This window comes from Malurus melanocephalus, unplaced genomic scaffold, assembly GCF_030028575.1.
Source record: "Malurus melanocephalus ecotype Western Australia unplaced genomic scaffold, MMel_1.1 scaffold_9, whole genome shotgun sequence".
In the NCBI taxonomy this organism is placed as follows: domain Eukaryota; kingdom Metazoa; phylum Chordata; class Aves; order Passeriformes; family Maluridae; genus Malurus; species Malurus melanocephalus.
In genome coordinates this window covers 2,157,016-2,180,853 of record NW_026623241.1, presented here as the reverse complement: position 1 = coordinate 2,180,853, position 23,838 = coordinate 2,157,016, and the positions used below count along the sequence as shown (strand labels likewise).

The 23,838-nt window shown below is 36.2% G+C and overlaps 1 protein-coding gene across 5 annotated transcripts in view; it reads left to right on the top strand.

Annotated features, from left to right (window-relative positions):
* The window catches only part of RAPGEF2 (Rap guanine nucleotide exchange factor 2), a 180,305-nt gene that overhangs the window by 82,092 nt on the left and 74,375 nt on the right, over positions 1-23,838 (top strand). For all 5 annotated transcript variants that reach the window (XM_057375569.1, XM_057375578.1, XM_057375559.1 and 2 more), the window contains exons 5-6: positions 9,260-9,335; positions 11,433-11,600. In XM_057375569.1, the coding sequence (XP_057231552.1) occupies positions 9,260-9,335; positions 11,433-11,600 (244 nt within the window). The remainder of the gene's footprint in view (positions 1-9,259; positions 9,336-11,432; positions 11,601-23,838) is intronic.

Sequence of the window (23,838 nt, the reverse complement as noted above, 5' to 3'; positions counted from 1 at the left end):
GTCTTCATTTAGAAACTAACATCTAAAGTCTTTGTATGACATTGGAAAAATACTCCTCTGTTTTAATGAATTTCATGAATGCTAATAAGCCAAGCTGTGTTTAGACAAGGTCTTGCCTCTTAAGTAATGTTTTCCAACAACTTCTCATTCTTTGAGACCATTATGTAGATATTGTGATGTCACAGTAATCTCCTTGGCAACACAGACGTCATTGATGTGAAGCATAAGCAAAGCTGTCTTTATTCAAACCATTTATTTATTTATTTAAAGGAATAAGAAAAAAAGTGGGTTAGGAAGAACCTTTCATCTTTGAATGTTTTCCGAGATAAAATAATATGAGATCTTCTAATGTAAAAATAAAATAAGGACAGTTTTTCCCAAAGAAGTATCTGTTCCCAGGTATTCTGATGAGGTACCAACCCTYTAGCTTTCTCTGCTAGAGATATTGAAAAGCTTAACTGCTACAACAAGCTAAACTAATTTTTGCCTCTCCTAGTRGGTTCCAGTTTTATTTGTTTATAGATTTGTTGATATAGTTTATGAACATAGATCTTGAATTCAACAGGACAGTGCCATCAAYATGTTTCTTTTGTTCAGTATATATAAAATGGTCATAAAAGAACACTACGTGGGATTCTAGTCTGAAGACTATTCAGGATCACCTGCTGCTATAAAGACCCTGAGCATCTACCCTTTTACTGTAAATTTTCAAAACAATTTGTTTTGCTTAACAGCTGTTTTTCAGACTGGGTTTTAAACCATTTTTCAGCCTAATGTTTTATTTTTAATGTAACAGTGTGAAAAGATAAAGTGAAAAGCAACAAATGTGAAACCTTACAGCATTATTTAATTTTTTTACCTAAACTAGTCAAACGTGCTGCCATGTTCAYCCATGTAACCAGATAATATTTTAAAATTAACCCCACTTTTCAGAACAGTAGTCTGTTCTAAAAGAAAAACTATGCGAAGATCTTAAAGCATATGTGTCAGGGTTGGCTGAGGTGAAGCAGTCATGACTATGGAAGGAAACCTCCAGAATCTAGCTAATTTCAAATTATTCACTTTGGGTTTTCAGGAACTTCCTTTTGAARTGCTTTCTGTAGTTAGCTATAAATTAGCAGATTAATGCAACCTCTGATCTGGGTTACATTTGCATAAGAATTAAATCCCTATGAGTATTACGTAGATAAAGCACTATAGTCTGTCATCTGTAAGGATGCTAACTAAAAGTGTTCCAAATACTGAAGATTTAGTAAAGTTTTCAGCTGGAGTTTAAATTAACTTTGACACATTTTTAGCAGGAATTATTTAAAGCATTAATTTACTATAAATGTGCTTATGCTATAATTTTAGTATGGTCTGGATAGTCATCAGGCATTCCCTCTGTCTGGCTTGCTGTGTTCTTTGCACCCTCCTGCTGCAGCACCAGTGTTATTTGTCTTGGCACTGTGATTCCTCTTCCTGCACAGGCAGTGCGTGGTTTGGGTCCCAAGTCAGGCAAGGAGCTGTAGTGATGTCTGGGGCTTTTTTTCTCCTGTGAARCACTCCTCCCAGGTATTATTAAGTGGCGTGTACTTAGCTGTGATATCTCAAGTCAGTCCCTTCCCTGACACATGAGCTGTTGTATCTGGGACTGTAAACATCTAAGCTATCATATGACATTGGATAAGCCTAATCATCCTTATCCATGGTATGCAGTGAGCTCATGTCTCCAGGATTTGCAAGTAGTGACAGGCCTGCAAATGCCTCTTCAACTTGTATTCCACTTGCCAACATCTCAATTTTCCTTTCAACTGAAAAGCATTTCTGTAAAGCAACTACTTGCTCTTGCTGAAAAAATATTCTATGAATAGAATAACATTGTAGGAATTAAAGAAGTTAAAAGAAAAAAAAGTGAATCTATTTATTATTTTGATATGCAGATGACCACTTCATATTAATAAAAAAGAATAGTTATTAAAAGTCAAAAGCAGTTTGGGCTTCCCTTGCGTCTTCAGTTGCTTTTCCTAAAAGACAGACACTAATTCAAATGAGAGTCAGAGAAGTCAGCCTGTATGATCAGATAATTTGGTGTTCTGTATAATGATCCCCTGTCTTTTAGCTGACAAACTCTTGCTTTCATAGTTTCCAGTGTGCTGCTGTGAGTGTGGGGGAACCCACTGCTGCCTTCCCTGCTTGCATCATCCCCAGCAGAGTGCTGTTCACATTACAGTGGCTCTGCATGCATGAAGGGCTCTGTCTTTTTTTCTGAGGGGTCAGAAAATGGCCACGCCAAATTTGGTTTTCATCAGAAGAACACTTAAGCGTTCCCCAGGGAATGGCTTATGCATGTATATGAGCTTCTTAATTGTAACTTCCTTCTTTTTTRTCCCTGGTGGGATGAGTTGGGTGGAGGTCTGGGTTTCAGAGCACATTGATGTGAACCCCAGCTAAACCTAACAGGGCTAGAATAAACCATATGGAGGGGCTGATGCTTTTCATTCTAATCTGGACWTACCAAAAGGAAATATTATGGTTTTTAAAGAAAAAGATGCATGAGGAGAAACTTGACCAAATGCCTAATTACCTCTCTAAAGGGCAGATAGAAAATCCCATTTTGTTTCCCATCAAGACCTATACTTAATACTGCTCTATATTTCATCAAGGAATTCAGTGTGACTGGTTTGCTTCAGAACTACATCTATCAATCTGATGTTGTTGCAAGTTGAATGTTGATTATTACATCAGGGTTTGAGTTTGGGATTTTTTTCAGAGACCAGACATTCTGTTCATGTTTGCTTCTGTATCATCAGATAATAATTGATGCAGTGATTGAAAGCAGGTGCCTGCCATGACTGAGGTCATGGCACTGCTGTGAGGAAGTGGCATATGCAGGTGGGACATGCAGCAAGTGATCCATCCAGTGGAAAGGGGACTCCTCTCTGCTCTGATACTGAGAACTGGGGGATAGAGGGAAGATTAGAAATGCTCTAGAGAACACTTGAATGTAAATGGTGGTGGTAGATAATAGCATTTTCAGCATAAGGGCTACCTAAGAGCAAATGAAGGCACTTTGGCTTGCATAACTTCAAATTCTGAATATGCTTCATGCAAAAYCTCTGTATTTCATTTTGGTAGTTTTCTGTGATTCTCCTAGATGTAGATGTCAAYTGAAGCAATGTAATTTTCACAAGAAGAGCTTTGAAATATTGGGTTTATGTAACTTAAGATCCATTTTTATCATGAATATGTTAAAAGCTTGAGAAACTAAACTGAACTGTGCATAGCCTTGTGCTTACGGATTTATTCCTGTACAGTCTTGAACAGATAAGGATTGGTTGCAGTGAAGGTGGGAGAGGGATAATGTTTTAATCTCCATGTATATTTAGATGTTTTGCATTGGCAAATACTACACAGCAGTGATCTTAGACCTGYTGTACATCTCATTTGAAGACCTCAGAAAAAGGAAAGTTTTTGAATATCTGATTTCTAGAGTTTTGGTATAAATCATTGCAATATTAATGCATTACATTTCTACTTCAATTGTATTGTTGTAAAAATTTCGTTGTAAAAAAAAAAAAGTAAAATCTGTGTGGAGCTTATTTCCTTGCACACATATAACCTGGAAAATTCTAAGAACTTGAGAAACAAGAAAATTTGCTACTTGTATTTTTCCTTTCATTAGAACATATGTAAATAGAATATGTTTTTTGATTCAGAGAAAATKCCAATTAAATAGATTTTATTCTCAATCAGCAGCTTTTTTCAAAGGATTGCAACATATACATAAAACTATAACAGTATTATGTGCTGAAAAATATACATGATAGAGATGACCATACTTCGTGGAGCTTTCTTTGTGAGGCGTAGAAATAGTTTTGCTAAAACCTTAAGCTAATGTAACATAGGAATACCAAAAGAAATAACAGTTAAGGTTACATTGCAGAGGAAACACTAAATTTTGTGTGTCCTTTTTGCAAAATGATTGTCACCAGTGAAGCTGAGTTTTCTATGAGTGATCTTTATCTTTAAGAGGAAGAAAGAAAAGGGCTTCACACTGAAAACCCTTTACTTGGTGTTGTGAAGTTTTCTTCAGATTCTGCATCACTTTTGATGAATGCATTTACATTCCAGTGCTGAGAAATAACTTWCCATTTGGGAGCTGGGGTGACGYGAAAACAGGAATGTGGAGGCCCAGGGTGAGGGGACAGGGCTGAATGCTGATAGAGAAACATTCCCTCTTCAGTAGCTGCTGCCTCTCCTGCGAGCTTTGAAAAGAGCATCTGTGTGTACGTGTGCGAGGATGTCTGGGGACCTGGGGAAATGGATGGGTCATGTCTGCAGAAAACTGCTTTGTCCTCCAATGTCATGATGATAACAGAAAGAACACAACAAGGCACCTCAGTACCTGCAAGTTTTTGGCTGTCTCTGTGTGTAAGTGCTTATAAAAATTCCTGTGTTGCTCRTGGCTTTAGATGTTTCATTTAATTGAAGTACTTTGTTGTTTAGTTTTAGTAGTAAATCTATTAAATTTGAAGGGGATTAAAAGTGCAGACAGTGGTCCTAATTTATTCTCTTGTTGTTTRTTAGCCACTGACATATTTGTACTACTGTAGTCTTGTAATAGTRAAGTTTTTTTTAATGAAAACTGGGAGCATAAACTTGGGAAACGTGGAAACCTTTAACTTTCACTTGAAATTTGCTTTCTGTTAACAAGCATGAAACCTGAAAACTGATRCCTCTGTTCCTTATCCAGTGTGTATGTTTCAGTATAACAAGTTGTAAGCTGAGATATGTATGTAGTAAGATACACTTATGGATAAGGGAACTGTCATCTCTGATTGGTGTAAATTCAATTTAAGAATGCATTAAAATGCAAGTGAAATAGTAAACTACTTACATGGGTTAAAATACCTGCTTTTAATACACATAGGGAGTAAAAGGTTTTTTTGATACTAGTTGTTTGGAAAAAGTGCTTTTGAATAGTCACATGGGAAATTGGAGTTTTGTCAGTTGTTTAAAGGAATAGCATAGTATAGTTATGGGGAAGTTGCTTGGGGAAAATACCTAGTTGTCTACTTTGAAGTGGATTCTTGTAAATAATATTGTTTTGTATATCTTAAGTAGCTGATTGTGTCTGGTTTTGTTTTTTTTTTTATTTCGGTTAATTTTTTAAAAACAATTAAAGTAAGTTTATATTCACATCATGAATTCAGTATCTTTATGGTAATGCAAGTACTGTGATAGAAAAAGACTCCAGAAGTGAAATTATCTCTAGGTCAGATACCGAGGAGAGCATCTGTGAATCTTAATACTCAGGGAACCTCAAGTCAGAGCTCATGTGGTAGCAGGGAAGAAAAGTGTTGGTAAAGCTGCTGCGAAACAAGATTCTCTGTGGAATTTAGGTGAGGCAGCCCTTCTGGCTTTCTAAATTACTGTTATAACCTCTGCATGCCATATTSACAGCTACAACTGCAGAGATAACTTTAAACTGCCTTTGCTTCCTTTGGTGGAATTCTCTTATACACATCACCATTTTAGAGGAAGTGGTTGCAAAGCTGTGATTCTTTCAGGTGTAACCTTGACTTAATAGTTGCAAACAAGCTGTATTTAGGAGTTGAAATTAATAAGGCTAAATAAGACAATTTTTAAAAAAAAATCATTAAGGAATGGTGTGATACAACCAAATGTGAAGTTATACAATGTAAAATTCTCTACTGCATTTTAAGAACAAAAATGGAGTTTGAYCTTGAGCTCTCCATATGCACAGGCTTATCTCATGCTACAGTAAGGGAAGGAATAAATTTGTCAAATCCCCTATCTATTTATTGAAACCTGCTAATAAAGGCTCTCTATGCTGTACTTTAGTAGCCAGTACTCACGCAGACTATTTTGTGAGAAGTCTGGTTAATCAAACTCACTTTCTGTGGRAAGTCTAGCATCAATATTTTGTAAAGAACGTTGTTTAGTCAGTTACTGTAATAGAGTTGATATTAAGAAGATAATTTGTCAGYCCTTCCACTGAAAGTTTATTTGCTTGGTACTGTTTTGTGGGGAACCTACCATCCCTCAAGCCATCTTACATGCCTGCTTGAGGTCCCTTATATGAAGTTGTTGTGCTGGTATTCCAGAGAATCACAGAATGGTTTGGGTTCTAAACCCCCTGCCATGKGCAGGGACAATTTTCTCTTGACCAGGTTGCTCAGAACCCATCTAACCTAGTCTTGAACAATTCCAGGGATGGAGCATCCACAAYTTCTCTGCGCAACCTTTTCCATTGACTCACATTCTCATAATGGAAAATTTTCTAAAAGGCTTTACAGTTTGGGCTTTTTTATCAGCTCAATAAACAGACTGTATCATGTGTTGGGTTATTTGCTGCTTCTTATTGCATGCTGATGTTTCAAATAACTTGATTTCAATTAAATCCAGTTTGTTTGGTGGCTTCCTCTACTGCTAGTTACTGCAGCTAGGGATTTTGGAGAAGAGTGTCACTGAAGTACTTTTTCGTTGTTTTTATTTTTGCTCTTGTGGGAAACTCTGATAAATTAATTCAGATACAACTTACTGACTTTGATGTCAGTCTTATGAGTTCAAACAGCAGGATTAGCKATGCCCTGAGACACCCAGTTGTCTCTCAGAGTTGCACATAGGACAAAAACCTGTGTTTAAGCGTGGYTGTGCATGAGATGGCGTGCAATACTGTGATGGATGTTCTTCCACACTCGGACAGTTCTGAAGTGCCCAGTTGTAGTGGACAGTAACAAGCGAGTTCATGAATTTTCACTGATTATGTGAACTCCTCCCTGGTGAATTTTCAACAGAGATTGGAAGTCAGGAGGTTTAGCTGGTGTGGCACTTTGTGAACTGCAACACTTGAAAGGTCATTTAACTTTCTTATGCCTTGATTTACTTGTCTTCTTTCTTACGGTACYTCACAAAGTTTAGAGAGTTGGTTTGCAGCCTGAAGTGCCTTGTGATCTTTGGTCAAAGTTAATAYATCCATGTGATGCACTGTCTGCTCTGATAAATTTCATGCTGTCATAGGAGTCTGAATAGTGGGGGAGTGGCACAGTTATGTGCTAGGAGAACCAGTGTGTTACTGAGGGCAGAAATTGAGAATTTTCTTTATAGCAACTGAATTCATGCCTTATCTTCATACGTGGAATACCTGTTCTCTGATGCTTAAAGTCGAAATCTAAACAAGTTACTGAAGGAAAGCACATCCAACACACAGCTTTTTTTTTTTTTACTGTGTTTGCTAAAGCTCGAAACTTTTGCGTGCCAGCAGTGATTAGCAACAGACAGAAGTTTAAAGCTGATACTTACAGACAGTAATAGAGGAAGAAGAAATGGTGGAGTRGAAAAGTGTATATGCATTTTCTGTTGAAATGAATGCTTGTTCCAAGACTACAAAAATATGTGTGAAAAAACCCAGCAATATGGGTTTTCTAAGTGGAAAGAGAGTATTTGTTCACTTCCAATTAGAATATCAAGTAAGTTAATATCCTAATCACCATTTTTTGTATTTGTGTTTTTCAGTCAGTGAGTTGATTTACTTTCTCATTTCTTTATTCCTCCTTTCTGTTTTTAAGGAAAAACTGTGGTATAAATCGGGTTATTGGCTGAGAAAATAAGTTTGATACTTTTCAACAGTCTAATGAATCAGTATAATGGCTTCATTTTCTAGTGTCTTTAAGAGTAGTTGGAATTGTACAAAATTCAAGATGGTATTGTAGAGTRAAGAGCCCTGTGTTTTATTGCTGGACAGTAGGATGAAGCATGTGTTTGCCTCTAGGAAAATAAGCATTTTGTCCGCAGACTTCTTTATTGAATATTTCTTTTCAAGAGGCTTAGTATTCTGGAAAATTTTTTCTATTGTAGAAGTCCCATGTACCATTAAATGCGATTATTATTTTGATGAATAAGCACAGCTGGCATTTCTTTTCAATATCTGACTGCCTTCTTTTTGAGGTTATAAATGTGCTGTTGTCAAGAGATTAGCCTTTGGGGTAGCAAGTTAAATTGTTCATTTCTACTAATCGCCAGGCGGGACAGGAGCACAGATATGAACTGGCTAGATGGACTGTTCCAAATGGCCTGTGAACTTCAGTTTGTGAGTTAGGAAATAAAGCTGTACAAAGTTATCTGTCACAGGCATTGTAGCTTCAGTGTGTTGTCACATTCCAGGATTGATTAAAATTCAGATGGCATTATTTTCTGGGGTTCAGTTTGTTTTTTGAGCTGTTGTCCTGTGGGCTTCAGACAGGAAGGTTTCCCACGTCCGTTGCACAGTGCCAAGTGGGAGAAAGGGAAATCCCAAATAGTTTTATTGGCTTTTGGCTATTTTAGGGTGGATTGGTTACAGAAAACTTAAAGAGGGGTCCTGAAGTTCCTGTCATTTTGGTGTCTGTGCTGCCTTCAGCCTGCAATGGGAAAGGTGTGGCATTGACCTGGCATTCTCACCCAGAGGAGGAATCACAATCCCCAGAAACAAACTTTAGCTGGCTGCCTCTCTTGCACTCTGATGGTGTATGATTAAGGATCTAACTACAGAGATCCTAGATTTCACTGAATTATGCACTGGTTCTCTGCATTCCACCTTTACATYTGCACTTTGAGGATTCTTTGCAGTGAGCCCTGCAAGTGCACACATTCATCTAATACAGGCAGAGCACTCCAGAAACCAAAATTAAAAAACCTTTCAGCTTTTTCCTACAGGAAACAAAATAATATCATGTTTAATTATTGCACTATGATGGGAATGTCTCATGAAAGGGCAGAACAACCTTTTGTCCTCATCTATTCAATTTGGGAATGCATTTATGTTCCTTATTTTATTAATTTATTTTAGGTAGAAAAAAGCTAATTGAAGTTGATCAGCCTTTTAATTCTTTCCTTGGTATGCCAGTTGGCTTTCGTTAAAGAAATGCAGATAGCTTAGGAAACTTAATACTGTAATGTCAGAAGATGCTAGACCAAACTCTGTAATGCAGTTCAGAATCAACTGTGCCTCTTCAGCAGACAGCTCTTGATTCACACCTGTGTGGTGTTAATAAACTTACTTAGCAAATACTCTTAGGGAACTATGTAAATATAAAATAACTTAGCGTCCTTGGGCATCAGTTAATTRTCGAAGGACATATGCAGGAAACTTGTATTGTGCACAGGTATGTTTGTTTTTCCTCTGCTTTACCATATCTGGGTAAGATGTAAATATGCTTATGAAATGTGTTACAGCTCTGATTTCTTTTCTAACTGAAATATTTGTGGTTTTCAGTTTTGGCAAGCGTTCTGCTGGAAGCTTCAGACGTGGATGTGAATGCATTGTTTTAGAGCCATCTGAAATGATTGTGGTAAGAATATTTTCACTCGCTTTCAAATTTTACGGATCAGCTTTGGTAACACTTCAGCTTCCAATAAGACTTTGGAGTGTTCTTGTTTGCTCACCATCTTTTAATAAATATGTCATACCTATCTTTCATGTTGTTGTTACATTTACTTTTGCAGATTTCTTGTAAAACTGAAGTTTTATTGTGCTAGCAGAATAGTTTGTGGGCTTTTTTTTTTGAAGCAGATTTATTATTATGGGTAAGCATAGAGGATTTAAAGCATTAATCTCAGGTTATCTAAAGTAATTAATGTTTGATTGAATTAAATTTAATCTCAGCCTTCTGAGGTTTTTAAGAATAAAATTGAACGTTTTTAGATTTTGCTGACCTTCCTGGGTGAAGGGAAGGGTATTTTGTTAGCAGCATCAGCTGCAGTCCAGTGGCAGAACATCATCTCCAAGGGTTCACAGGCTCCAAAGTTTTTAGTTGTCACCTCAGGGTGCGTAATCTGAACAAATGCAGGATCAATGGGCTAATTTTTTTTTTCTGTCTGTCATTGAGATACGGATCACTTCATAACACAGGCACGACAGTCATCTAAGCCATATATGGATAGCTTAAATATAGACTGTGACAGTCACCATTTTTTCCCTAGAAAGTAACACTTCCTGTAAAACTTTTGTAAATTGTGGAATTACTTTGGGATTGTATTTGCTTGTTACCAGTCTGGGTAACTCACATCTGACCATAAGTTAGGGAAACAGTTTTCTGACCCAGTTTTGTTCTCTAGAAGCATGCAGTTTCAGTGGTTGTAGCTGTGTCAATGTCTGTCTATGCTTCACGTGCATTCCTTGATAAATTATGAGGAAGAGTGATATAAAGATAGGCATAGGAAAAGGAGATGATTAAACAGCAAGAAATTTCTGGACTGATGGATGATGTTGTGTCAGCGGCATGTCTTAGCCAAAAAACATAACCTCTACAATTTTGGAAAGCTGAAATTGAACACTTCAATCAGGCTTTGAGAGGAATAATTGTACTTGGAATAGAGAGAATCCTATCCCCGGAGTTTGTTGGGCACACGAGGTGTAGTAGGGTGTGAGTGTGCCTATGTCAGATGTGGAACAGATACTCCATGCAGGGGGGTGAGCGTTGCTCTTCTGGTGGGCCAGGGACTGTGCTATTTYCCTTTAGGACAGTGCACTGAAAGCTGTGCTTAGTGACATGAGCTGGCTGATATGTGACCCTTCTGACACAGATAAGCTGCAAATTTGTTGGGGTATTTTGACTAATGTTTCTTTTCCTTGTTGAAAAATATGCAGGAACCTTGCAAGGTGCCTCRTAAGATAATCTCTGATTTTGGGGGATAGAATTGAATAAAGGGAGTAAACTGAATCCTGCTWTATAGCCAGCGCTGGAAGCTGTGATTTTTTTCCTCATTTCTTTGTTAGTCTCATGTAGGGTGAACACAAAATAAATGTTGATTTTCAGCCAAAATACTGCAAAAAGTTCATTGTCTTTTGGGAAAGCTAGGATTATTCAAATATTTTCATTATGGGATACTGTTGTGTAGTAGTGTAGTGTTCAAACTGTGTAGACAGTGAAACTGTGAAGACTAATTTTATATTAGGAAATAACAAATAGGGATTTTTTTATTCTCCCTTTTGTTATTTGGAAGTGATTTTTAAAACATAAATCCATTGTATTGGAAATTCTTCTTTTGTATCTTCAAAATATTTGAWGTAATAAAACCTGTGCTGCCTGTTGAAGAGTGAAGCTTTTGCCACAGATTGGTTAGGGAAGGTGCTGAATAGATGTCAATAGGAAAACAGGCAAGTGTTCTCTTGTATCAGTTTTCTTTCTGTAATGTATTGATTGGTGAAATGTTTGTGTCTCTGCAAGCGTAAGAAAGGAGTGAGGAAAGGAGAATTTTTCTTCTGCTGTTTCTGAAAAGTGATCATATTCCGTGATGCTTTTCATACTAATGTTATTTTGTTTTTTAGTAGTGGCTTTGCACTTAGTGCTGAAAATGCAGGAAATGCTAAGCTAGCTACTGTTTCTTAAAAAGAAAGTATTTTTCTCTCTTGTGGGAAAAGACTCACTCTCTTGCATCTATTGTAGGTTGATTACATGGAAGAAAATGAGGAATATTTTCAGCGCCAAGCGTCTCACAGGCAGTCTCGAAGAAGGTTTAGGAAAATCAACCAGAAAGGGGAGCGACAAACAATTATTGATACTGTTGACCCTTATCCTGTGGGGAAGCCACCTCTACCTAGAGGCTACCATACGGTAAGCTGTATTTATGGTTCACAAAGAAAACATAAACTGGAAAACTGAAAATGACACAGTCGAAATGGCCAAAGTCGCTGGTGTTTCAAAGTGCGCTTCTGTGGGGTGCTTTCCCTTCCAAATACTGTGAATGTGGCTCCATCAGTACGTGAACACGTGTGCAGCTTGCATCTCAGCTCAGAGTTGAAAGTGCGTTTCTTATGACTGTGAATGTCATGTATTATTTTTTAATGTTCCAATCATGATGGGAAATTGTGAAGGAAATTCTGTTCTCATTTCCTTTTGCTATTAAGTTACAATAGAATTAGTTTAGTGTACTGTGTTAAGAGGTCAGTTAGTGAAGCACTCATTCATGTGTGTGATAACAGGTGCTGCCTGAAAAGGGCTGTGCTGCATTGCAGTCACCAAACTGGACTAAATCTGTTTTTTTTTTAGAAATCCAGAATTTACATGTAAAATTTAAATCAACTTTTGCTGGAGTTTGTCTTTTATACTTGGGTTTTAGTGAGCTGTATAGTTGGCCCATCATCAAGGAAATCATTTGGTCATTTTACTTGGTTGCTTTTGGGGTGAGGGAGGGAATCTATATATGTTTCTAGACTTATTCTTGAGATGAAAAGAAACTAATAATTTGAACTTAATCTACTACATATTTTATATAGCTTTTAAATGGAGGAAAGCTCTATTAGATTAATATGCGTGTTTGGTATTGATTTCAACTGTGAACACAGTACTGGAAAAGCTGTCTTTGGCTCTCATTTATTTGCTTAAGCCCTGAATTTGGTAGAACCATAAAGGCATGGGCATAAATGACTTTGTGCATATTTAATCTCATTGAGTTCAYTGGGCTGAATTTTGTACAGTGTAAGCCATATACATATAAATTTGCAGGACGAGAGCTTTAGTGTTTTTAAGATGCCATCTTTGGTACAATGCAGTTGTTAGCTTTTTCAATTTTCCCTTCTTTGCCCATACTCCTTGACTTGTTTGCCAGTTCACTGTATATTCAGTGTGTGTCTGTAAGTGTGTAGATGTTTGATTACATCTGTTAATTATACAGGCTTTTCCTCATGAGTTGAATAATTACATTTTATGCCAACAGTTTGGTTTTGTTTATACAACAGCTTTTAATGGTTTAATTTTCAGTGCTGTTTTAATTGCCTCTAAATTTAATGTGAATTGAGCCAGTTCACTTGGTTTGAAGATAAAACATTTTGCTGGCCTGTTTTTGCCAAAAAAAAAAAAAAAAGAAGAAAGAAGTGGTATTGTACTTTGTAGGAATTACAGAAAGAATTACTTTCATTGATATTATTCAGATGTGTGTGTTGTGCTTAGCAGTCATAGTGTGATTTGTACYGAACTCTAGAAGGGCAATATTTAGWTTATACAGTGCCATTTGCATTCATAGGTCTTTGCCTGTTGTATAAATTTCACTTTAGGTGTGCCTGATGAGTATTTGTAAGCTTAACTGGGACTAAAAGCAAAAATCCATCGTGTGCTACTCTGTTGTGCGAGTTCATAATGGTTTTGTGTATGTGCTGGGAAATCCATTGCAAGCAAGATTTCATATTGAGATGGAAGAGATTGCCAAATAAACTGTAAAATTTACAATAATTACTGTCAAATGTTGCTTTTCAAAGTGTAATACAATGCATATGACTGGCTTTATTATTTTTTCAAGGCAAATAAGAGTCAAATGAGCTCAAATGAGTTTTTAAATGTAGTTAAGACTCTTCATGCTGGTCCATTTCCTCCTATTTTTACAGTATTTGGTGATCTTGTAGACATTATTCTCTCTCTCATTATTCACTTCTCCTAGCAATGTTATTTCTATTGCTTTAACCATACATGTTATGGGCTGCGTTGTCTTTTCGCCGTTCCTATTTCATGTCCTTTGACCTCATTTTTTTGGTCTTGATTTCTTGAAAAATTGACTGAAAAAGCGCAAGATTTTTTGGAAACACAATAGAAYTCAAGACATATTATAGCACATATCTTGTGGACTTGTTGCCCATCCATTCTTTGGTCAGYATCTGTCAGGATGTCATCTTTGTTCCTACTTTTTAATTTTGATAAAAAAAGACGGAAACATTAAATTGAAAAAGGATTAATAATATATATTTGTTTTCAAGTTTGCTCTTCCATGTGGAACTGTGTTCTTGTTTAGGTGTTATGTATGTGAGATTCAAAATAATTAAACTGCTGCTTTGATAGTATCCTTGAAATCTTCACAATGTGAAATTTTCTTACATTCTGTTTTACCCTAAATGCCTAGTTAGCATGTAGAATTATTATTTTTGTTGCTGATAAATTATTATGCTTTATTTGCTGTARTCTCTTTTCTTCAGAAGGTTCAAGCAGTATTTTCTGAAGAAAGTTTTCTGTATCTTAAAAGCATAGAGCGAAATGTAGAGATGAAATGCAGATGCATGATGTTTTGCTTTTCAAGAACTGAAAATTAAATGCAGTGCTCTCATTGCATCGTGGCTTTMTGCAGTAGAGCCAACTTGTATGGGATGGTGGACCCTCATTAACATAATTTTAACATTATCTTCATAGTGGTGGAATGTACTATGGCATGTCTGATAATGTTCATCTTTTCCTTTCCTCCTWTATGGCATTCATTTCATTTTGGCTCACAGGAATGCACTAAACCTCAGGTATTGTAACTTACTGTGTATGGTCCACTAACAATTTACTCGTGGGTTTGCAGTGTGATATCATAATCCTGATGCAACATTTTGACTAAAATTGCCTTCTGGCCTTTGCTTTGATAGTTCAGCAATCTAACTCTGATATAAAAATACTTTATATAAAGATGAAATTTACTGACAGCACAATGTCCCTTGCCTAGCTTGATTGACCTGCCTTGCTTTGACATCCTGTGATTTGTAGGAAATGAGAACTATAAACAAAGGGTATATATCAAATATTTAGTGTTTGGCAGACACTTTACTCAGGTTTCTCCTTCATGGCACAGAGGACCTAATCTTCAATTTTGACTTTAAAAATAGGCCCCCCTATCACTGTTTAGTACCTATATGCCAGTAAWATGGGGAAATGGAGAGTGATAAGATGAGCTCTAAAGAAACAAAAATAGGCTTTGCTATGGTGTTTCTTGCTTGACTTCCATTCTGATGGTTTCCACTGACTCCGTATAAAGAGTCTGGATTTTGTAGGCAAAATACGTTTAAATGGTCATCATCTGAAAAACAGGCTTACCAAGCTAGGGAGAAAGTGCCTGACTAAGTCAAGTATCYTGGAATGGTACCAAACCAAACAAAATATGGAAGTTTTTCCTGATATCAGACTTCAAATGCACTCAAAGTGATCTGAAGATGTGAGCAGCACCTTTAAAYTTAAGCAGCATTTGCAGTTGCACTTAGTCAATGCTAAAGTAAATAAACACTGAGCAACCATCAGATGCAATGTTTGATAAAAATGTCTATTTCAAATTGTTGAATGTCCTCACTTTTATGCTTGASAAATCTCTTGTGATAGAGCTGAAGACAAATTGAAACTACTGTTTTTTTAAAGTTAAAAATTATCACTCTCTKCAAACATTGCTTAGGTCAGTTCTCCTGATATTTTTTTATCAGGAAATSTGTTTATTTTAAAAGCTCCTCCTGTGTCACATTGTTAAATTCATTTATGTAAAACACTTAGAGGGTTCAAATTTCAATGTTTCCAGTATCATAGGCAAGTGATTTCTGGGCTGAAATGTTCTTTTTCTTCAAATGTATATTACACTTCATCTAGGAGCCCAGTTCCTTACCTTCAGATCAGTGCTCCCCAGTTTTTCAGTGGCACAATCCTAAGCAACCTATTCAAATGTTATGTTTAAGAGTGATAGTGTACTTCTCAAATTATGGTAGGAATTTGARATACTTTTCATGAAATGCTGCAGTATTTGAAGAACTTACCCTAATGTTTGAAAGACCATTTGAAAAGAAATCTTACTTTGAGTATTGTGCTTAGGCACATTACTTTTGAAACAAGTGTTGGTGATTTCTAGGGTAAGAAAAAACAGTATATGGAAATAAAATTAATGTGTTTTATCACAGATAAAATGACAGCTTTTTATCACCTTTTATAGTCTGGTAAAATTGAACAGTTCTTTTTCAGAAAAAAAAGCTGATAAGTTTGAGCTGCTYTTACTTGAATCTAGAAAATTTTTACTTGTGCTTCTCATGTGTCAGAAATCATACTTATAGTTTATGTTAATGCTTCTTTACTTAATAGCAGAAATTGGATTTTAGCTCCTGAATGTGGATTTTTATTCTGTGTATATCTATACTTAAGGCTACATCATATTTTCAGTACAAAGCCTTTGTTTAGAATGATTTGACTGAAACAAGTGTGGATCTATTCTCCTGAGAAAACCTGCCTGGCTTTACTTCTGCTTTAGACTGTTGTTTGGTTTTTGGTTTTGTTGGAAAAGAAACAACTTTAAAAGTGAATAGTCATCTATTGATGGAGTGAATTAAAAAAAGGATAGACTTTCTCATACTATCTTACTGCCTGTAAACTTTGTGGCTGCTTCAGTYCATCTGTGAAGAATTAGTCATGCTCTGAGTGTTGCTGAGCTGGTTATTCCTTATATAATGCATGAAATATTTAGCCTAAATTGACACAAGTTTATAAAGGAAAATCACTTTGGCCAAAATAAGGYGCTGTTCTTCAGTGCCACAGAGATTACAAGTAGTAATTTGTAACTCCCTGGTTTGTGATAGTCCGTGTTTCTTCAGATTTGATATGTGAACTGAGATGTGGGCTTTTACTAGTCTGTCCTGCAGTCTTTACTTTGCTAAAGGCAAAATCTCAAAGCTTGCTGGGGTAAATGTGAAGAGATGCAGGTAGGCCTGTAACAGTAACACTGATGCACCTGCACATGGCCCTGACCAGAAAGATGGAGTGTGGTGTTTKACTCTGTGTGAATCTGGCCAAATCTGGATTAATTGACAGCCTTATGAAATGTGYTGCCAGTGCATTCTCAGCCAGGCTTTCCACAGCCAGCTGCTGAAATTGCTGCAAAAGGGCTCCCTGCCTTTAGTGGCCTTTCTTGTCCCATTCAGCTTGAGATTCACGTGAGGTGACAGCCCGTTTATCCGGTGCTGGAAAGAAAAGAGCGCCGGGCACGGTGCCATCAATAACCCTGGCTTCTCCCCCAGTTACAAGCACAGAGCAATTTTATCCTCACACACTGCTGTGGACCATTGTGAGATGTGTTTAAGGCAGACAAGTATTCCTTCTGGATTTTATTTGAAGGAGTTGACTGAAAATGTGAATGAGATGAGGGCTGGAGATGAAACCATGTCTAATGTTGCTGAGTCAAATCTCATTGGCAGCCATGACTCCCTGAAAAAAATAGGCATGTAAGTTTTTTAGAGCTTTTTTTTTTTTTTTTGGCTTTGCAATTTTAAAAAAGGATAAGAGCCTACTGATCTAGTAGCAAATTATAGAAATCTTTCTTCCTGCYCCATCTTCTTTTGAAACTAATAGTGCAAAGCATTGGCAAAGTAGCCTTTTTTCCCTGATACCATTTGGATTCACATTGTCTGCCAAGAGTCTAAAATTCCTGAATTGAAAATTTATGTTCAGATTGTCTTATTTTGTGACATAAATTTGCTTTCTTCATTCTTTTGTCTGCAACATTACATCGCAAAACTGTTGTATATCTTAATACTGCATTTAGGAAAGATTAAAAAAAAAAAAAAACCATGAATTTTTTTCTGCCTGAATTTGATGCAAAACCCTGGTTGTTTTCCTTTATTCAGTGTGTGTGTGGCTATTGAAATGWCATGGAAGTTTATAAAAYGACAAGCAGTGTTTTCCGGCTGTTRACACAGTAGATGAGAATTCMAAAAAGTTGRTTCAATTTTAAGCACTCTGATACAGAAGTCCAGTGTAATTTTCGATGAGGCTTAATGTTAAAAACCATCATAATACCGTTGCTTCTCTGCATGTTTGTTCATGTTGTAAAATACACCTTGCTGCATGTGCTTCCATGKACCACACTTCATGTGGTCATGAAATACCTCATATGTGCTTGTTTTTCAACCAYGTGGACTTTGCAGCATTGTGATGTAGCTTGAGATAATGTATTCATGTTAGTGCATTTTATTTTACATAGTAAATTGAYGCCAGCATCACAGTGTACTTAGTTGTCGTGGGGAATTTCAGTTGTTTTAAATCAGTTTGAGTCAGTAGAAATGGTTATCAGRTACACAGTCTACACAGTCTATCTGTTTTAAGGAACACTGTCAGTTTTTCAAAGTTGTGGCTTTTAATGTTCCTGATGATTTTTAGGATTGTCTAGAACTCTCATGTTAATACAAGATCACTTAATAAATAAAAAAAAAAACAAACAACAGACTCAATCATGAGTGTTCACATTAACAACAAGAAAAGCTCGCTTTTAGGAAGAAAGAGCCATGTCTAAGAAAATTATTYGATACGACAGTGAGCAAGAAGGTGTGGTAGATACATTGGAAGCTTTACTCTGTGAATAGGTAAAAAGGATATGGAGAAGTTGGAAGGAAAAACAGTTTTTTAAGCAACTTGACCTTGGAAATGTTGCAAGTCTGTTTACAAAGGAAAAAAGTGCACAGAGAAGCAGTTGGGGCCAGGTGCATTTCTGGGGTCAGAAATGTTTGGAGGACAGGAGGTTTGAGGATTTTGTCTTTAGAGACTCATATGAGTTATGGTACCTGGACCTATTTTTATATAATTTATAATTTTTCTGTATATATAAAATTTTGGAACTTGCTGGTAACTGATTTTTCTCCAGATAGAGGAAAAATGGGAAGAGCAAGGAGGAAGGAAGCTGAGAAGGTTCTTCTAGGCGGCTTATGCAAAATGAAAGCAAGAAGCTTGCCTCACTTAAATTAAAAACTGAWCTGAACTCACTCTGTTCTTTGTTACAACACAAATTAATTCAAGTAATGTCAGCAGAAAAATGTAATCMTGTACACACCTAAATTTGCAGAGTATTGCTGATGAGAAGTAGCATGGTATGCAAAGTTTTAAACACATTAACATAAATAATGCATGCTTGTTTGCCCAAACAAATKTGTCTCTATTAATAACAAAACAGAATAAAATAATGTATTTAGCATTTCTTGTGTTCATATTGAAAACAGAATATAATGTATTGATTTTTCCATTAATAAAAGAAAGGGGCTAGTTCTTAACATTGCCAAGTGCAAGTCCTTTTACCAGGAAGGATATTTGTTAAGTTGCTTTACTTCATCTGCAAAATTCAGTGTGTAATTTCAAAAGCAGCTGTTTTTATTATTCCACAATGGTGATGATCTGCTCATGATTTCAAATGAGATTGATGTGTCCATCATACTAGGAAAGTAATACAAAATACTAAATAGAWATACATAGTCTGAACACATCCAGTAGCATTGAATCCTGAAGAGTGTGTTATACATGTTAGGAGTGTTTTTAAGTGACATGYTACAAAAATTGTGGGATAATTTTACCTGAAATGTGAAATGCTTGAGATTATTTGGGCAGCTCATGATAATATTTTTTTTTTGTATGGAAGTAGAATATTTCTTTATGGGAACATCCACTGGCAACATTGTAATGGCAATAAGTAATTCCCATCCCTGTGTTCTGGGTGTTCTGGCAAAGCACCACCTTTGTAGCCACTCAGCTTCCTTCCTTCATCTATGTCCTAAGGGACTCTTACTGTTTCGAGTTATGTTTTGAGTTGTGTATTGTTATTAATATACAGGCAATGCAATAATTTTATTTTGTGTAGCACCTGAAGCAGAGCAAAACTGTTAGTTCATCATCCTTTTAGTAATGACTACTGGCAAGCTAATGCAAAATTAATGACATGCAGTGTGTTATTTACTCAACTTGCAGCTTCTGTCAGAGGTTGTCTATTTTTATAAATTACATCATCCCTTCTGCAGAACTCTCATATCCATTGGGATTTACTGTTCTTCCATTCCCTTTGGAAGAGCTCACATTGATGTCATAACTGAATTTGTAATTGTGATTAGATTTGGAAACTCAAAGACAAACATTGAAGCTATGTAGTATTTTCTGCAACTGAAGTGTCAGTAAGATTTCKGAGGGATTTTTTTTTGGCATATTACTGACATTAGGTCCTGTTTACAGCTTGTAGAGTTGCCAATACTTTATAACCACACATCAGTGAAATTTTGGTTAATAATAGCATAGATKTTCCAGATTAGCATGATTTTATTGCTGTTGCTGACTTGTGATGTGTTCTTTTATATTATATAAAATACTGTTTTTCTGAGATGTAGGCTATAGTAGTAAATATGAGGTAYGTCATCAAAGCAGAAAATACTTGTTCAGGCAGCAGAAAAATGCATTTTTCAAAACTCTTTTCTAAAGTGATCATTACATTACACCACAAAATACAAATACTGAATTCCCACCAGTTGGACTCCATGATCCTTGTGGGTCCCTTCCCACTCAGCATACTCTGTGATTCTGTGATCAGAGCTGAGGAAAATTTAAAAAGCAAATATATTCATGTGTTCTTAAATGTTTTCAAAAAGGATATCCTCATTAACATAGGGTTGATCAGTTAGAAGCACTGTTTGTATATAAAGTACATATGGGGAAATGGGATCTGCCATATTATATCTTTAGGATGCCAGTACAGATCCTTTCAATGCTGGCATTTCTGTACAAATATCATGTGTGATAGYAGTAGTGTAGTTATTTGCCCAGTAAAGGATGGAAAGAAGCTGTCAATTCACTTTTTTTTTCCCAAGCATCTGAGCCACTGTTATGTGACCTGAGCYTGACATAGTGACTTAAAGATAAAATCATTATATTATTAGGTGTCAATCTTTCCAAAAAAAGTTCTTTTTCTTAGTACTTTTAATAAGGCCTTGTATTTGACATTATTAATTTCACATTATAATTCTGCTGAGTGAATTTCAAAGCTCTAAAAAATTAACAAATTCAGTAGTTAAAATATCCTAAGCAATTTTAAAAGTATTTATAGGATTGAAACATGGGGAAAATGTAATGTTCTAAACTCAGTAAGGCCAATGGCACTCTGGCCTGGATCAGCAGTGATTGTCACTCTGTGCTCAGAACTGGTGAGGCCACTCCTCGAATCCTATGTTAAGTTTTGGGTCTCTGACTACAAAAAGGACATTGAGGTGGTGGAGCATGTCCARTGTGTGGTGAGTAAACCCTTTTTCACTTTAGTGGGTAGATGTGTGTATMACAGTGCCCAGGCTATAGCCTGCTGAGTATAAATGCCATTTTCTGTGCTTGCATCCTTCACTGGGTGACAGTTCAGTTCAGGAGAGCTAACAAGTCCTAAGTAAAACAAGGTAGTTACCTGGAATTTATGAAGTTTGTGTGTAAATTCTTTCCCTGTCCTTCATCATCCTGTTATGTAGTCATACCTTTTAAGCACTTTTTAAATCCCTTGTATTTACACTTTTCTGATGGAATATTTTTTTAATATTTTTTAAAAAAGAAAAATAATTTTTTAAAATGTAAGTTCCAGTGTTAAATTGTTAATATTCTGTTGTATGAGTCAGGGGTATTGGGAGCTGGACTTTAGGTTTGAGTGGTTAGCCTTAATTATATTAGAATTTTCAGACAGTAAATTTTTGATATGCAGCTGGAACAGCTGGCAGGTGTTATGTGTATTGTTGATGTGGCTGGCAGAAAACCTACACAGACTGTGTTTTCACTCTGTTTTACATTATTTCATATGCGTATGTGTGTATGTGTGCCTGTGCTAAAATGTAAAATATTTTATTTTTCCTTCCTTTAACTTCTAAATTGAGTATTATTCTTGAGCACTGTAATTTGCTGACTCTAAAGGCCTGCAGCTAACTGGTTTTAAAGTCTTCATATAAAGACTTTTGGTGGTGCACAAAAGACCACTCTAAGAATTCTGACACCAGTCTTAGAATTTGAAACACTGTAGAACTAAATTATAAGGGAAACTCAATCTGGTAGGTGCACTTCTGTGTGTTTTTATTTAATGCTTCTATATCTAGGTAGCTGATYTTTTATTTGCAAGGAGAAAATGTAGTGTTACATTTGAAAAATGGGGCATCCCTCAGGTGATGATAGTTGGTTTCCTGATTTATTTGATTGGGAAAGAGAACGAAAGGGCAATTTTATATTAAGCTCTCTTTATTTGAAGGATATATTGTGTTGGTTTGACTTTTTTCTCTATATAAAACCAACTGGGCTCATTTTGCTTTATAATGATTTTAAAAGYAAAGGACATGTGAAATTGCATGGGGTTTGTTCCTGATAAAAGATCTGTATAAATTATTTCTGTACAGATGCYAGAGGCAGGGCACAAAGCTCTCAAGATACGTTAGTGCGTGGTGCTTTRCACAAGAGAGGATATGCAGGGGCACAAGGAGAGAGTTCTCCCAAAAGAAAATGATCTTACACTGGTAAACTCTTGAGTGTTGCTTTTAATTGGGAACCCCTGGAGTAGGCTCTTCAGAGAGTCTCCTGGCATGTGGCTGTGACTTGAGACAAAAACAAGAGTTATTTCCTTCCAACAGACAGCTGAAGTGAATGAAAATTCTCTGTAACAGCAACCAGCTCTTTCAAAGTTAAACTTCTTCAAAACCCCGGAGATAAGCAGTAATTTACTCTGGGATATGTCCTAGTACACATTAAAAAAGATGAACAGACAGTCTGGTGGTTTTCTGCTGTTCCCATCTATATCTGCACTTGAACAGAATTTCAGATTCTCCCTTAAAGCTTCAAATAAGTTCAAAGGAAACCGTTAGAAAGCATTTGGTATTAGCTTAGAACCAAAATACTGCCCCTGCACTACTGCTGAAGTCACCTAATAAATAAACAAACAACAAACCCAACAGAAAACCAGCTAGCATTTACGGGAGACTGAAAAACCTAAGGTTAKTTTATTTTTAATCCATTAATATTTCATATTGAGACATTAAATAATTGTTCCCCTGCCTTGGTTGACATGTTCAGTTCTGTGCCACAATRATCGTCCTTGTGATGCAAAAATGTCAGTATATTTCAGGTAACAGGTTTCAAATGAGGCCACCAATGACCATAATAAAGAATTTGGACAGTTGATTGACCTCAGAAAAAACCCTGAGTTTTATTTTTACTTCTTAACAGTGCAGCAGTAGGATACACATCAAAGGGGAATGCAGTTATCCACCTTCTATAAAGCTTTTCTACGCTGCTGTGCAGCGAAGAATGTGAAATTTTAGGGTTGCCTCAGATAAGTGAAGAACTTGTGTCCCTGGATTCCTGCTGTGAAATTGGTTTGGACATAATGATATGTGGGAGTTTTTGTGRGTATTTTTGTTTGTTTTTCCTCCAAGGTAGTGGGCTGATTTGTATCTCAGTGGTGAACCTTGTCCCCAGCAGGTGTGGGTGTCATTGTGCTGTTTAGATCTGGTAGAGAACTTGCTGCTCCTGTATGCTTGAGATTATGATTCTTGACCTTAAAAGTGTGTTGGCTCTTTTGCTTTCATGTTTTTTCCCCCAGTTTAAAAACAGAAAGCACTTTCTCACCTTCTCCGATGTAATTAATGTGTCRTTGTTAAATCGGTCATTATATCAATGTGAGAAAATTTTGTAAAGGTTGGGAAAAACTTCCATCTATCCTGATGTAATGCATTTTTTCCACTTCCAAAGTACTGAAACAGTTATGACCATTCTGCCAACTGAAGTAATTTAATATCACAAATTTTATGCCTAATTTTTAGAATTTAATAATTATAATGTACAGTTTTAAAGCTATGTTAATATGCATTAAACTTTAGGCTTGTGTAAGTAAGAATGCTTTGCTTCGTGTAAAAATCACAGATAAATCAGTTAAACGTCACATAAAGTGACTTCACAAACATACATATTATATATGATTTTGATGTAGCAGGAACACAAAAGGTGTGGTGATATGGTTTTATTTTTTCTTCTTTTTATATTTTTTTTGCCTAAAAGCATTGTTATATGTGAAGCATAAATAATTATGGAGTCCAGAGAAAACATTCTGTGCACTGATGCTGTGCTGAGCCTTTGCTCCAGTCAGTTTTATAATTTAGATGTTCTGGAAGTAGGACATCTTGTCACATTTAGGATGAGTRTCCATCAATTAGAGGTTTTCCTCATGCCTGTTCTAACACAATTCCYGGCCGTAAGAGAATTCGATGGCAGGTATTTCAGATGAATACTATGACTTGCTCCTGTTTTAAGATGGATGGCATGCAAA